Source organism: Diadema antillarum, unplaced genomic scaffold, assembly GCF_040938485.1.
Source record: "Diadema antillarum isolate AM-2024a unplaced genomic scaffold, OU_Dant_1.0 scf00000192, whole genome shotgun sequence".
NCBI classification, from domain to species: domain Eukaryota; kingdom Metazoa; phylum Echinodermata; class Echinoidea; order Diadematoida; family Diadematidae; genus Diadema; species Diadema antillarum.
This window is the reverse complement of record NW_027271081.1, coordinates 590,268-607,720: the sequence shown is the minus strand read 5'-3', so window position 1 is coordinate 607,720 and position 17,453 is coordinate 590,268. Positions and strand designations below refer to the sequence as shown.

Sequence of the window (17,453 nt, the reverse complement as noted above, 5' to 3'; positions counted from 1 at the left end):
AGGGAACCTAAGGGGTATACATATACTGAAATAATTCATCTGCCCATTCTGCATAATGTTATGTGGGATCTGCATGCAAGACAATACATACAGTACTACACACTATTCAGATGGGAAAATTCAAAAATTTGTAAACATATCCTTCATTGTTGTATATGCACCAATATACTGCTAGTAAATGAAGCCTAATTCACTTACTTACTAATTTAAATATTATTTTGGATGGTTTTTCTATTTTAATTAATCAATTTATTGAAATAAAGAAAATTTAGATTTTCAGAAACAATGTAGTATGTGCAGATGCCATTTCTTTGAACAAACTATCATGTCTCCTGTGGAAGACTTACGAGAATGTTTGTGTGTGTGTCTGGAAGAGGCATGGGATGTAATTTTTCCCCTTTTTTTTCAATTATGCTTATGTTGTCTTGCATTTTAGGGCAACGCTGTCTTTCTGTGTTTTTGTATATGTCACTTTTGTCTTGGTGTGTTGAGTCTTCAAAAAAAGAAGAAAAGTTGTGTGTGTCCATAGATATAGATCATATGTACAGTTGTATGTATACTATTTTTTTTTTGAGGGGGGGGGGAGGAATTCAGGGAGGTGTGTGGGTATCTCTAAATGGTTCAGAGATTTTGAAGTGGACGAGTCCTAAATCAAAACTACAATCACTGAAGTCATGAGATGTATGTGAAAGACTTCATTTAGCAACTTGCTCATACAAAAAAAGAAAGAAAGAAAATGGTTACATTCACCTGGACTAGTTTGACAGACACAAGATGAACACAAATCAAAACCAAATCAAAGACTTGGAATCTGCTGATACGTCCCGGGATAATTGTCCTAGTGGTGGTTGTCCCATTGGTAGTTGTCCAAGCAGAAAATGATACAAATACCCATAATCAACCTAAATTGTGCATGATGTCTAAAGCTGTCGGTCGGTTCGCACTGTAGTGTATGAATACTATGATCTCTGAAAAAAAAAAAGAAAAAAAAAACAGCCTTGAATCTAGACTAGGTAGTTGAATCCACAGAACTCTGAACCACGTGCGCGTGTGTTTTACTTTTGGGGTACTAGTACATGTACATACAGGTACAGTACTAACACAGAGAGTTCTGTGGTACCTCAATGCACTATTTACGCTCTACACGTACAACTATCGCGGAATTAACGTGCGGAAGATAGTCTGACGGCAACACATCATCAGCGACAGTAATTTCGATCGCAGCTGATTTGCTCTGTGAATTTGTATTAGAATGGAAAGCAGAGGGAAACGGGTTTCTGCCTTCGCTGTATTTAAGGCAAGTGTTAAATAATCGTACGAAAGTTAAAATATTTATTTTTGTTGTGCCTCGGTCGTGGACCAAGCTCCGAGCTGCACCATCACCATCCATGCACAATGCTAACCAACTCCGCCCGGGGCGCCGGGCGGCCGGGCGCTCCTTCACCACGCAGTTTGCTTCGCGTTCGGGCTGGTCGCAGTTAATAGCACAGTGCATGCATGCACTGCCTGACGAATCATAGAATTCCGCGAAATGAACAAACCACTAATCACCATCGTTGGGGTTTCCCATTCCTTTGCTACAGTGACACTGCAGTGGGCTGGGAGGCAGTTGAATACAAGTGTGTACTTAGACAGAAAGATCCGTCTGTCCGGAGGACTCTTTTTATATTTTGCCATTAACGCTGTCCTCCGTATACGGAGGGGATCCGTGAAGCCAGACGCAGTCTCCGCGGAACATTCCCCGACGGACGTACTTGGTGGTATTCCATTACACTTACAGATTAGATAAGTTTACTTGTCACATAATTTAATGGCAATTGCAATGCCCTTATAGTACAGTAAGAGGAACAGGATATTTTGCATGGCAACACAACAATAACATGAACAATTTGAATTCCAGTTTTGTGGGCCCAAAAATGGTGATGAGTAGCATGAATGGATGTTCTAACAGTATTAGGTTTTTTCATTGAGACTTCCTTATGTATGTCCCCCACCAATTTTGCCTTCTGTCTGACCACTACGCTGTCCCCATTTTAAATACAAGTTTAATAGTCATAAGTATACACACTCGCACAGATGTACGGATGTACGCACATTGCAAGTGGTGGGCAATAAAGGGGATCGGAGGCATAATTGTATGTTAGCAGGTAGGACCTATACCCATTCACAAGATCTGAGAACAAAACATATAATTAATATTATGGCAAATAAAATTTGAGGATGAATACATGCAGGTGAATTTGACTTTTGGGCCCTTAAAAATGGGCCCATCATTTGTGTCCATGGATATGAGGTTTTCACTGACAAAAAGTAGTCTTTGAAAAAAAAAAATGACGTACTGCTTGTCTCTTCTGTAGCTGAAATATTTTTGTGACTTCATTAATCAAAGAAACCATATATGGGTGATCATCTAGGCCTACTTTTCAAATTAAGCAATGGCTGTTTGTATTTAGGACGAGAGTGCATGTTTTTTATTAGTCCTGCATGCTATGTACATGTATGTTCTTGTCAATCTGAGTGAATGAAAAGTTGTGTGATACTCTTATGTAGGCAAAGCGAGATGCCACCCCAAGAAAGGCCAGCAGCTCAAGGGGAACAGCTTCAGAGGGCAGTGTCCGAAAACCCCATGCATCCACTCCCATTGCTGGCATTCTGCGACAGGGCCAGGGCCAGCTCAGAAAGCTTAGGAATTCTGCTAGGGCAAAGAAAGTGCGCAAGAATGTCAAGCAGTCACCAGAAAGTGTTAAGAGCAGAGAAAGACTCCAGTCGATGGATGTGGATGGAGATGAGGCGACAAGCAGTGGCATTTCAAGCATGAGATCTTCGCATCAAGGACTTGCTGATGGTGAGGGTGTAAAAATTACAAAAACAACAACCAACAAAATTACCACTCTTGCTCAAAACATTACCCTGACTGTTCACCATGTAGTTCTTTTGTATTTTGTTCATTCTTGTCTTCAAATGAGAAAAAAGAATGGAGAAAAGCTTTATTAATGGTAGAGTTAAATGTACTTGATGTGCACAGGGCACCACCCTGATATGTATAATGATAAGAAGCACATACTCTCAATATGTGGGTCATAGAAATTCTGACCTAAAAGTAAAAATCTGACTAGTGTGACTTTAGTTTACGTTACCTAGCAGTTAAAGGGTGTGTACAGTTCTGGTCAAGGTGAGGATTTAGCTCTTAACGTTTTGCAAGATATTCAGAAACCACTCTATGAGATATCAAAGAGCATGCAATTCTAAGGGGTATAAAAAGTTTATTTGATGAAAATCGGTTTTGGAATGACTGAGATATCCAAAAACAAGGTGAAAGAAAGAGATCCTAATAAAAAGCGTGGCCTGTCGCCCTTTATTATTATCACTTTTTTTTATATCTCAGCCATTTGAAAACCAATTTTCATCAAATAAATGTTGAATCCTACTTAAAATTACATGATCTTTTATATTTCATAAGAGGTTTCTTATTATCTCACTTAGGAATGTTCTAAACATGAATCCCCACCTCAACCAGTGCTGTACAGTCCCTTTAATTTGTTGCTAAGTTGTTTTGTTTTGTGGGCAAACCATGGGCAAGATTGTGGCTGACATGGATAATTTTAGTGACTGAACTGTGCATAATCAAAAGTTTCAATTTATCTCAAAATTATTAGACTTTATTTTGAGAAAATGATATGACCAGGTTGCATATTACACATAATTTGCCAACAATCACCCAACAGAAGTAAGGGGGAAAGACTCTCTCCAGAAGAAGCGTAAATCACCCTATGTTACTACACCTGATAAGTCAAGGAGAAAAATGTCAACAAGGCAGCATCAGCAAACAGAACCCAGTGCTAAACGGTTAAAGGTGAGTGAAATGTATTTTTACTTTTATTCTGCTTCTCAATTCAAAACAAAAATATAATTACATTGTTATTCAGAATGAAACAAAACAACTAAATTACAAAGGAACTAATGATAATTACACTGTGTCTCCAAGGCTACCAAGATGACAGATATACCAAAGAGTTATACATCTAATTGTCCAGTAAGTTGCAATCAGTAAAAATTATTTACATTTTTTTTTTTTTTGCCTAGGTTAACCATCAAATAAAAATGAGAAATAAAGTCAAGAATACTTTAAAAATGGAAATCTTTACTATTTTCGTTTATTTTGTAGGACCAGAAACTAGCAAAATTAGAGCATGCAGGTATTTTTGCTTGCTATATGTAACACTATTTAAAGTTTTGATTCTGCGGAACTAGAAACATGAAATTCATCCTACAGAGCGAATAAAAACACAAAAAACTTAACACACTCTCACATATATTTCTACTTTGACAGTGCCTGATTGTCATTGGTTGAAAACTTACATACTTTTGTCTTTAATGTTCAGTTTGATAGCAAACACTTGTCTCCTTTTGTAAGAATCAATATTAAAGAGGGATGGGGTGGGGGAATCTGCACCTACATAAAATTTTACTTGCCCTTACAAAAGCAAGGCAAAGACTCGCATTCCTTGGACAATGAACATTTGGAATTTAGCAGATGACGTAATGGAAAGATGGTGAGACAATATTTTGATGTAAACAAACTATATTGATTGCTGTTGCAAAGGAGTCCCTTATCATATTTGAAGAGTTGATGCTTGTGTTAAAAGGCTTCAAACTAGATACATCCCCTAATAAAGAGGATCAAGTTGTACATCCCTTTCAAATCTTTGTAAGGGAACAGTGTTGGGGATGTGTGAAATAGAAAGTGCCGCCAGTTAGAGATGAATTAATCAGAGGCTATTTGTTACATCATATGAGTTAGGCTGTGTTTGTGAAAGAATTGATATGTTTGCAGTTTCATGAGGAAGAGGAGGCATCTAAGGAATCTGCTCCGAGCACATCCCAGGTGGCTGATAAGTCGCTAACAAGAGACAGCCTACAGCATGGAAGGGATGTCTTTGCCTGGCTCATCTCCCCAGTAAAGGTGGATGATTTCTTCAAGTGAGTGTGCTTCATATCTCTCGGGATCTCTGTCAGTGTTTCTGTGGTACTTGTCATACGACACCTTTTGTGTGTTTGATGCTCTTTCTTTTGAATGTGGTGCATTTCACATGCAACATTAGTGCATTGCTATATTGTATCATCATATATTTTATGTGTGGATGATGCCATATCTTGAGATAGGTTCAGTGATACCAAAAGGCCAGTTGACCAAAATGAAAATCTATCAAGCATACTAGAAGCAATTTGATGAGCAAATGCATCTGTTCGTTCAAAAACGAAAAGACATATAATTTTTGTACACAAGCAGTTTCTCTTTCTGTCTTTAGTGGAAAGCTATCCTGCAAGTAAGTTGTTATGGTTTTCGAATAACAAAGTAGTTTCATTCTTTCTTTCATGAAGGATTTTTTTTGTTGTGATGATATGAGGGTGAAATGTGTGAAAATGTCAACCACTGTAGTTGATTGTACAAGTTACCCTAGTATTGTGTTTTTCCATGAGAACTGCTATTTGGGTACAGTAATTTTGAACTTAAAATTTTGGCATATGTGTATGTGTTCACTGTTGTATTAATTGTGCTTGAAGGTATTTGCATCTGAAACAGGGTAAACTCTTGCCATATTTTTAGCGCTCAGTATTTGTCGCTCCCCAAACCAAACAGTTTTCTGAATGGCCTGGATGGTTGAAAAACATCAGACTTCTTGTCTCATACAGGAATCTCTTTGAAAGAAAGCCTCTTTTTCTCAAGCGGCACAATCCTGGTTACTTCCGGGAGATATTTACTTCGGAGGAGCTACACAATATCTTGAGAGACGTGAGTTTCAGGTTCTGTGGTCATGTAGTGATGTTCTAACAGCATGAGCAATTTAGTGATGAAATGGTACTTTTAGGGAGGTCATGTAAATTTCTTGTTTGTGAAATATAAACATAATGGATGTGTATTCCCATGTTGCTGTGACAAACTAATAGTAAATTGAATTCAAGGATGTGTTGAAACAATTCATGCTTTTAAAATATGAGGATGTCAGTACAACATCGACATAGTAATGGGTGTGTGGGATGAAGATGCTATATGATGATATATATTTCTGCAAAATGTAATTTGTGTATTATCATCTTTTTTAATAAACCTCAATCACACAAGTAGTACAGGTATCCTAATTGTGGAGTATTTACAATGTGCAATTTTGTGTGTATCTTATGCTCAGTGACACCAGGGCAAAACTAAAACATACTATTACAATTCTATTTTGGTTCCCTGGTACCTTGATTTCTCTATGTGAAATAATACTATCATTAGGAAAGTGTCAACAGTAAAATCAAAGACATGAAAATTTCTTCTTTCTAGCCAAAGTATAAAAGAGAGAGAGATAGAAAGGAAAAAAAAAATATCATGTGTATATGTCATCTTTAACAAAATTTGTGTTGCATCCTTGTCTAAATATTATACGTATCTATGAAGTCTCATTAATGAAGATTGTCTTTGGGGCGAGTTTGAGGTGACAAACAATGATGTCAAGTATCAAAACTCAATGCGATCGTAAAATTCACTTTGTGTTTGCTCTGTGTTGTGGGCTGCTCAGGTACAGCCCTGTCGCTATTAATACAGCGACTGGGCTATGTATAGTTAGTGTACAGTGTATTTACATGTGTATGCACAGCTCTGTCACATCATTATCACAGCAAGTCCTGACCTCGGGCCCCTGGCCTTGGGCCCCTGGCCGTGGTTACCTGGCCATGGGCCCCTGACCTTGGGCCCGGCCTCGGGCCCCCAGCCTTGGGGCCCCCAGCCCCGCGGGCCCCCAGCCTTGGGGCCCCCAGCCCCGCGGGCCCCCGGCCTTGGGCCTCAGGCTTAGGCCTTGGGTCCGGCCTTGGGCCCAGCCTTTGGCCCCAAGCCCTACTGTACATTGTATATAGTCTTTGTGATTTTCAGAGCCCCCCTCTGCATTTTCAAGGTCATCGCCAATAAGACAAAACGATTTGTGATGTATAATTACAAACTATCATCACAGAAGATACCATTGTGTTTTGGCACTTCATCTGCACGAAACTGGTACCTTCGTATGTGTTAAGACTAAAAGCATGAGGCATATGAAATCAAGCACATGGAGAGAATTAAAGGGACAAATCAGCATCAGCACTGGTGATGGCCAAAGCAAGCTTATGCATAGACAGTACTGCTGATGCAGATTCTTCCATGTAATGTCATTGGCTTATGGGATGCATCATCCAGTCGAAACATTACCTCTGTGCTGGACAATTGGCATATCATAGAAGGCTTATTCAAGTCATTTTACAATTAAATTTGTCCACCTACAGTAGAACTGTATACTCTGACTACCAGTCTACTGTCCAAATGTTAATCAGCACTACAAAGTAGATACAGTATAAGCACTGGATTCACATTTACAATGTACCATGCATCCTGGGGGGCATTTCATCAACGAGTTCGTCTGAGGTTTTCACCGACAAATTTGCTATCAGCCAATCAGACGCAAGGATTTCAGTAGCTTTTAACAGTTGTCAGTGTAAATCACCGACAGAAAGTTTCATGAAATGGTCCCCTGAATGCACCAGCCACATACCGGTATGTGCATGATACATACATAATGTAAGTTATTTGATAGCTAGAACTTGTTATTAAGAGTATGGTAGTTAACATGACTTGAAAAAAATACCAAAGAAAGTGCAAAAAATGGCGGTTGGGGTGGGGGTAAATAAGAAGAAAAATTTATCCTGAAATATGGGCAAAAGGTTATTATCATGTGGAAGATTTCACATTTTTTTCGTTTTTTTTTTTCCAAAAATGGTGTCAGTAGGCACAAAGTCATCAAACTATGGTGTGATGAGCATGTTCTGAAAATGTGACCTAAAATTGACCCTCTATAGCCCACCTCTACTAAAAGTTTCTCTGAAACTATTTTGATGAGTGTTTGGTTTCACTTCCTCAGAATGATCTCCAATTCACGAGGAACCTTGATGTTACGACGTATGCCGATGGGAAGCGTGAAACACACAATCCTGTTGGTAGAGCTCATCCACAGGTTGTCTGGGATTACTACAAGGTGCATATAACCCCAACAGTGTCACTGAAACGTAATCTACCACTTGGTATAGTTTAGCTTGTTGTGAATTGTGAGGAGTCTGTATGAATATGTAATCCTTCAAAAATTGAATGATGTTGCCTGTTGTATAGTATTGTATGCTCTCGGTACAGAACTAGGAGAGATTTTTATAAATAAATTCCACTATACAAAAGTATTTGGTAAACATAAACCAACAAATTTTGAATATCGTGATCCGTTTTGTTGAAAATATAAAAAGTAAAGGAGATGTATATTAGAGCTGATAGTGAAGCTGCAGGTTGATATTTTACTTGTTTTGCCAAAGACATGTAATCACCTCAATAATGAAATTTGTCATGATAGTACATATGTGTATGCTTCTCCCAGTGAATAGTCACCATGATTTGAGTACAGGTTGTAAATTGTAGATTGTAATGTAAATGATGTAAATGAATTTTATTTAGGAAAAAAATTTAAATTGTAAAATCTAGTCAACTACACTTCCCCCACCATATGCATATATATTGGCTGATAATGGCTGCACAGTTGGACCCCTAAATCCCCCGTGTATATGTCCATTGACTGTTGACAAATAACAAATTGTACAATATTTCATGCTCATACATTGTCTACAGAATGGCTGCTCAGTGCGGCTCCTCAATCCTCAGTCTTACAGCACCAGAGTTTGGCAGCTGCTAGCAGCTTTACAGGAGTTCTTTGGATGCTTTGTAGGTGCCAACATGTAAGTAGGAGGCAGGGCCAGGTATTGTCGATCACAAAACATTTCTGGTGATGTCAACCATTTTATTTCCATGCATTTCATTGCTAATAGAACAGCTGGCTTGTTCAGCACTCAAAGAAATTGAGCATAACATTTGTCACAGTCATCACCTCCTCCTTGTGTATATTCCATGATTACTGGCCATGTAGGGTTGACCACAAAAGGGTGGTATCATTAGCCTGTTTCTGTTGTTAATGTAGGATGGACCACGTACCCCTGGATATGTGAATTCCTACCCTGCTTTGACTGGGATCTTTCTCAGGACATTGGACCTTCATTTCGGGTTTTATCTGAGGAGCAATGCTTGCCTGGTCTCACTTAGTCTCAAACCCAAGACTACTTGATTGCTAGGCACACATGCTACTTATCATGGGCTGGCTAAATGCCCTGTATTGGTATAGGAATGAATAAAGACATAAAACAGATGAATTAGATACCGTAATCTGCTGGCACTATGTAGCACTATCGAGGAAAGTATTCAATTTCTTAATCTTCCTTGCCCTTTTTTTTCCTCACCAATATTTCTCAACCCTTCTTGCAGCTACATGACTCCTCCTGGGTCCCAGGGCTTTGCCCCTCACTACGATGACATCGAGGCCTTTGTCCTCCAGCTTGAGGGAAAGAAACATTGGAAGCTGTACAACCAGAGGTCCTCTGCTGAGGTTCTGCCAAGGTTTTCTAGTGGTGAGCTGCACTGGAAGTGTGATGTATGCTCTTGTTTATTTGCCTGTTTTTGCAAAATGGGGATGAAACTGGTAGACTGGCCATAATTGGTCAAAATCAGTTTGAGTTTAAAGTGATTTATTGCCATATATAAGCAATCTCAGCAATGGGGTGACATTGACTTCTTGTGCAAGAAATTCAATCAATCAAGCTTGACTGCCATACTGCGTTATGATATACGGGCTCAAAATGATATGAAATAAGCCCCATGAACTAGGGTTTTTTTTGTCCAACAGTAAGGTGGTACGAAAGTCTCTATTCTCCACTTTCACCTGAGATTTTGATTTCAAATACAATTTGTGATGCACACCTTGAAAAAAAAGACATGGAAAATGTTAAGTATGAAAAACGATTAAAACAAAATAATGTTATTTTGATTTATCCAACACAGCCAACTTCACTGATGCTGATATCGGCACTCCCATCTTGGATACCACCCTAGAGGCCGGGGATCTTCTTTACTTCCCACGCGGCGTGATCCACCAGGTATGTGCCTTCCTTGTGCGTTTTACCTGATACAGATTATTTCCATTGTTATCTCTTTTTTGGGGAGCATCACACCTTTCATGGCAGTCATATATACTTATGCTGCTAGCACTTCTAATACAGTTGTGTGCTTACATTAGATTATTGTTTTCTTGTGTCTTTGTGAGTCTGTTTCAATAGAGGTGTATATTAGGTTGTCATTGTTATAGGTTTCTTTCTTTTATGATAAATGCATAGTGGATATATTTTGTTGTGTGGCATTCCAATTCTGATGTTATGATTTAGAATGAGGCCTTTGGCATTGTAAAACCAATGAACCCAAAGACGTGCACATAGAACAAGATGGTTTATGTGATTATGTTTATAACCAAATCATGAGGGGGTGCTTTTCAGTGCATAGTTATTCACACCAGGTGAATGACATAGTGAATGGTGACTGCATATGGAGGCTCATGAAAAGAATTACATATTTAGGGATCACTGCACATACTCTGAAGAAGCACCTCACTGGTGACTCGTAATAGTTTTGATAAATGCTCGGCCTCTGATGGAGCTTCTGAATTCTAAATTAACTCTAGACCCAGATGTATATGCATACTCAAGTTGCTGCCATGTTGTTGTCTTGCTGGTCTGATTCTCTTCATCTATTCAAACTAAGTTTATCTTCTTTGTTTATCTAAGTAAACTAAGTATCCAAGTAAACTAAGTTTATCCTCTAAGTTTATCTTTTTTTATAATTGTTTCTATCTCACTGACAACATTATACAATGTACTCAGGCACACCATAATTCCATGCAAGGTAGCATGGCAACAGGGGATGGTGCGACGTGTCCACATCACAGTGCAAAGCACAGTCACTGAACTGTGATGAAATTCAATATACTACATTTGCTGTAACCCATCCTTCCATTCCCGTCTCCTCCCCAGGCCAACACTCCGTCAGAGACCCACTCACTTCACATCACAGTCTCTGCCTGCCAGAAACATTCCTGGGGTGACCTCATGGAGATGCTTCTGGGGCAGGCCCTGGATACCGCCAGGGAGGAGGATGTGGAGTTCAGGAAATCACTCCCCACAGAGTACCTGAACTACATGGGGGTGGCACATGCTGACCTGGTGAGATATGAAAGTATAAGTCACAAAAAAATAAATAAATAGAAAGGGAGGGCAAAAGAGATCTGCAAAGAGAAGCTAGGGCAAGTGATATTGAATTTTATTTGTCATTCAAGCACTGCACTTAGCATCACTGGAGTTACTTCATCTTCAAGTGATTTTAGGAATTTCAGTAAATGGATAGAGCTTGAGGCCTACTTATCACTCTGTTCACTATGTTCCTGTGTACTTGTATTTGTCAGAGTGCTGTGTTTATGTAGATTCTAAGTCACTATAATTATTTCAATGCCTGTTGTGTCATGCTTATTGTATTTTATGCACAGATGAGTCCATTGGTTTTGTGCATATTCCTCTATTTTAATGTAATGAATCAATGGAAGTAGTGTAGTAGTTTGCAATGAATCAATAACAGTTCTTGTGCTTCTGCATAAACATTAAAGTGAATATGATAGATATTGTGGCACTATATCCGAATAAGCATGTGTATGCATTTCATTCAGTGTCATTCTTTACATTCAAAGTTAAACTTATCAATGCAAACTTACAGCATCATGGCATGGCTTTAACTGATCTTCCTGACTACATTTATGTAGGATGATTCCAGAAGGACCTCATTCAAGAAGAAGATTGGTGACCTGTTCTCAAGATTGTTGAAGCATGCTCCCATAGATGCTGCTGTGGATCAAATGTCTACAGAGTTCATGCACACCAGTCTGCCTCCAGTGCTTGAAAATGGTAAATTGTGCAGCTTAGCTATAATGTGTTATGGAAAAAACATTTTTTTGGAAACACATCTGTGTGTATATATTTGAATGTTATTTTGGACTGCTCTCAATCATAGATATTTAGATGAAAATAACATTCATTATGTTATCAACAAAGCAGAAACTAGCACCCCAATGTGCATTAGTTAAGTCATACAGTACAAGAAGAGTACCTTTGCACAGGTACAAATATGGAGTGATCATAATAAGTCAGAATTTTAATCATGGCGGTGAATTCCTGACAAAACTTATTACAACAACATGTGTGGCCAATGCGGAGCTCTACGCGAAGATAGTGATATCTGGCAACATGGGCCACCTCATATAAGTACCCATAAAGTGTTTTGTATCCATGGTAAGAATTTCTTCTTTTTTTTCTCTCATAATCTTTTCAACAGGGAAATTCTCTTGCTTACATGGTATTTGGGCTGAGTATAGATTAATGATGAGAGGAATGAATCATTTTCCTATATCTTTGCATTATAACCTTCAGCTGAGGAATCCTGCAGCATATACGGTACTGACACATCTTGTAAGAATGGCTCCATCTCTGGTTTTGCGCAGCTCCAAGAGGACACACCTATCCGACTATTAAGGAGAAACATCCTAAGGTAGGGAGTTAAGCTGCCATTTTTCACTTTCAGTCATTTTCTCTGGTGGGACTTGAATCTCTTCCCTTGGATTTTGGCTTTAATTTTTGTTATCCACAAAAACATAATGATGGAGTTTCCTGATCCAATGCAAGAACACAAATACTTGTCTCTATGAATACATAATGCATCTATTTTTCAATTTTCCATAAACATGAGATTGTATGTAGGGTGGGCTTTGATTAATTAGAATCCATAGTCACATTGCTACTTTTCTCTGTAAGTGAAAGAGATTGCCTAAATTGTTGAGTACTAAACTGTTTGTTATAGTTAGTCTAAACAGTCTCCATGGCTCACAGGTAGCCAGCTGCTCATTGGTCGATGGTAATCTTTCTCTATAGAAATTTAGGGGCATTAACTTGTTTGTATTCAGCCAGTCTATGCTGGTCATTCGGGTGAAGCTGTCATTTCATGTGCATCCCCATGTGGCCCTTTCAGGCATGCTTTGTTCCAGACAAGGAAATCTTTATGTTTTTTCTCTTCCCACTTTGAATTCTTGCAATTTCTGAACAGATTGATACCCAGAGATGAGAAGGTGCTGGTATATCATTCTGTGGAGAACTCCAGAGTTTTTAAAGAAAAAGAACCACAGTACTTTGAAATACCTGCTGAAGTAAGTTTTTTTTTTTTTTTTCCACAATATTTTCTTTTAAAAGATACTTAGTCTACTTTCCAGCCCCCTCCCCAATAACCACAAATCCTGTCTATGGCAAAGATTGTGTATGCGTAGGTCACATGTTCCGGGATGTTTGATTTTTCATGTGATTATACCTCAGTAGTAACCCCTGAACCTGCATGTTGTGAAATATTTACAACTGGAGTCCTTTGATGTTGCAACAAGCAAGTTCTTTGTGAAAAGCAGTGTTTTACACAGGAAGGATGTCACTGTAAATCTTCTCCTCAAAAATATTTACTATGTTATGCAGTATTTGCTTGCAATTAGAAGACCACCATAATGTAGAAAGATATTTATAATGTATTTGTTACTGTCATATTTCATTTGGTCATGATGTGTGCATGGATGTAAATTAATTCAGGTATTATCTGTGACAAAATAATGCTCTGTCTCATTAATTCATGGAAAAGCTTGAGTCATTATTTTTCATTAAAAATAAAATGATGAGGTGACACTCTATCTCTAAAAGAGATCCTTGCATGCAAAAGGCTGTGACAAACCTAAATCATGTCCATTGCCAAAGAAGTTAAATGTGAAGATATGTGATCATAAACTTTTAATAATAATAATGATGATAATAATAATTGCATTTATATGGCACTTCATACTGACGTTTCTAAGTGCACAAGATGAATGATTTATACTTATTTCAGTTGGGTCAATTTATGTTTAAATGTAATGATAAAAATTTACCACAAATATTTCAGCAAATCTTTTGGCGCAGTGATGTGGTTATGACGGATGTAGTTATCCTCCTCGAAGTTCCAGTGAATATCATTTACCATTATTACGTACAATTCTCGCCCAAAATACATTCGTTTTCACTGGCCCGAGGTTCTGGAACAGCCTTGACAATATACTCTTAAAAATGCTCTGACTTTTCCACCCTTTAAATCAAAACTGAAAAAGTTTCTTTTGTCATCCTCACAAAAACAAATAGATAGATTTAAAAAAAAGGTTTTTTGGTTATTTTCATAAAAATAAACAAATAAATTTATGATGAGTATTTTTTTTAATTACTAAGAGTTTGTGTTTTAAGTCAAATTTTAATAGAATTTTAAGTTCTTACTCATGCCTTGGTGACCTTTCCAGATATTGAATGTAGACTCTGTCTTGTTTTTGTTTCTCTCCCTTTCTTAGTTATGCCTATCTTTAGTTTGATTTCCTGCCTGTTCCGTCCCTGCTTTCGTTCTTGTCCTTGTCCTATTATAGTCCTTTTTTATTTTGTAATTATTTTGCCTGACGTCAGGATGTCAAAATTTTCATACATGGAGTCCTTGACGGATCTTGAGATGCCCTCACCTTCCAGAGTACTTCACAAATTTTACAAGCTATGCTTTTCTTGTGAATTTCTCTCTTCTATGTAGAGTTACAAATTAGGATTGTATTGCTTACATGTTTATTTATCCAAACCAAAGTTGATATCATTATAGTATTGTATTCATGTACATTTTGTTGAAACTTGTGTGATTTAAAGTTCCAATATATTATGTACTCATAGAAGCGTTACGTATACTACTTTGTATTACCGTTTATGGAAATGAAATAATTTTGAATTGAAATTGAAAGAAAACATTCACCTGTTTAAGACTAGTCCTGAATATACTTGGGCACATGCATGTCAATGGGAAATGTGTGATAAAGCAAAGTCAACCTGTCCTCAACGGGTTTAATCAGACTGAAACAACATGGATGAATATGAATGAAGTTTGAGCTATTGCATGTGTTGACTAAAATACTTCTGGAACATGATACAGGCTGCACCTGCAGTGGAACACCTACTGCACAGCTACCCAGATTACATCCCAGTCAGCAATCTTCCCTTGATGCCTAGTGACACGGATGATGTGGACACTGACGTAAGTTACAGTGTTTGAACATTCCAATTGATTATGTGCACATGCAGTATGTACCAGATGTTATATAGTATGTTTTTCTACTGTAAAGCCAGAACTGTTCACATTCATTTTAATTTCGGAAAGTTCATAAGAACCAAGAGTAGTGAAATTAAAATGCAAGCAAAGTTCTTATCTACATTTTACGCATTGAATGCCAATGGCGATTTTCGAAAATTTCGTGCCATGAAAATATCTTGATTTACAGTATCCATTCAACGCTTCATAGAGGAAAGAAAGGCTGTTATTAGTCTTTCATTATCATGTTTGAAATTATTTCAATTTCGGAAGTTCAGGGAATAGGGTAGCATTTAAATCTTTATCGTGTACATTGGTCTCTTTTCTTGTTGATTGACATTATGTGGTGATTAAAAAGGCTTGAATGGGTAGGGAATGGGCAGGCAGCTTTTACAGAACACAGAGCTACAAGACTTCCTTGGTGTGCAGGTGGCCTCCTAAAAACATCAATATCTCTTCATATCAAATATCAGAATCTACCTGATTGGGAATCACTTCTGCCTCTTGAGATCATGATGCAATGTGACATACAAGAATCTACATATTTGTTTGTGAAATCTCCCTGATTTTTTATGTGTTAATGTTGGCAATCCTGTAGATATGTGTACCTGAATCCATATTATTTGCCAATGCATACAATGTGCAAGATGATGAAGTCACTAACAACTTTGCAGAACACATCAGCATTCTGTAAACAGAGGGTGTGCAGGACACGCAGCAACCAAAAATACTGTTAAAAGTTCCATGTGAATTTTTGTAGCCCGTACTGCCACAGGAAAACATGAGTAAACCTTTGAACCTTTTAATCCTGATGCAGCAACAGTGTAAAATGTGAATAACATTAGATGAACTTTTTCCGTTTTAACTCATGCAGCAGGTAGATTTGGCACAGCTTCTGTTCGAGAAAGGTTTGGTGGTGACCAAATACAAGCTGAAACCATCCTCTTCTTCCAGCTTGGGCAGTCGCGAGGATGTGGCCATTCACCAGTCTCTGTAGTGCCAGCATTTAGGGTGAAGTCTCCAGATTTGTGATGCTTTAAATGCTACTTGAATTGTAATATGTATTATGCCTTTTACAAGACATAAAATAATCAAATGTGACATCACTGTACTTATTCTTTCCACTACAAGCCTCAAGATCTTGTGTTCAAGTTTGTGTCTGTAAATTCCCCACATTATAGTAGAACTCAATATACATTACAAGATTCAATGAACAGAAGTCCTTGTGCTCTGCTGTATCAAGTGATTAGTGTGTCAGCCAGACATCTGTCTGAATATATCAACTGCTGTGAAATGTCTTGCATGAGAACATTTTTGTCTTTGATAAACAATATTTTTGTACCTAGAATTATTCTTTTGATGCCAAATGAGATATTAAAACATTGAATTGTGCTTCCAAGATGTAAACCAAGTACTTGTGAAAATTTGTTGACCATTGTGTATTGAAGAGAATACATGTAAAATGTTGTACCAACTTGTGTCAGTTACTTGTGTCCAGTCTAATATTGTGTGCAGTATCTAAATGTCTCTTTTACTTGTCCGTATGCCAAAATTGATACACAGCATATATTCCTTGGAGGAATGTTAAAGTCTTGCTTTGTGTCTGCTACTTGTAGAAGGGTGAAAATGAGTTGTACCGTCAACATTGATTAGTTTTATTTACCATGGAGTGCAATGTAAAGCGTCAAATATGGTTCAGTGTCTTTTCATGACCAGCTGGGACATTTTGAGTTGATGTATGATAAATCTCCGTAAGAACATTTGACATGATTATGCACTCTGTGCCACAGTGTAAATTGGTGACTTTGATTAAAGCATATTTGCTTTCAGGTAAATACATGTATACAAGCTAGAGTATAGGAAATTAAACATGATGAAGAGTAGGAAGGATGAGGGACTTGTTTGTAGCAGTGGTCAGCTTTCTTGTATGTTGGTAGATGTGAGAGGTATCATGACACAAGCATTATTCATCCAGTATACGACAGAGGAACAGGTTTAGCAGAATGATAAAGCATATGAGGAAAGCACAACGCTGCAAATATATTGATTACATTTGTAGCTGAATTTATTGCAACCCTGCCCCATGTCCATTCCTGAAATGTAGGAGTTTCTTTCTTTTTTTCAGTTCGTTTGCCCATGTTATGTATTTGTAGAGTTGTAAGCATGCACAGCAGTCATTCTATCTGATACAGTTTTCTCGTTATTCTTTTTTTCTTTCAGCTCTGAATCATTTTATGAAAATAAGTCTAACTTTTTCTGCCATTTTGCTTGTGTGCGTGTGTGTGTGTGTGTTTGTGTGTAT

The 17,453-nt window shown here is 37.8% G+C and overlaps 1 protein-coding gene across 1 annotated transcript; it reads left to right on the top strand.

Moving 5' to 3' along the window:
- Positions 1-1,252: 1,252 nt before the first annotated feature.
- On the top strand, positions 1,253-16,148 carry LOC139723467 (ribosomal oxygenase 1-like). The gene is made up of 15 exons (XM_071634713.1): positions 1,253-1,297; positions 2,551-2,845; positions 3,729-3,853; positions 4,835-4,980; positions 5,695-5,794; positions 7,932-8,045; positions 8,681-8,787; positions 9,368-9,510; positions 9,941-10,035; positions 10,963-11,151; positions 11,742-11,883; positions 12,406-12,523; positions 13,076-13,175; positions 14,996-15,097; positions 16,026-16,148. Exons 1-15 carry the CDS (start codon positions 1,253-1,255, stop codon positions 16,146-16,148), a joined length of 1,944 nt encoding a protein of 647 aa, XP_071490814.1.
- The last annotated feature ends 1,305 nt before the right edge of the window (positions 16,149-17,453 follow it).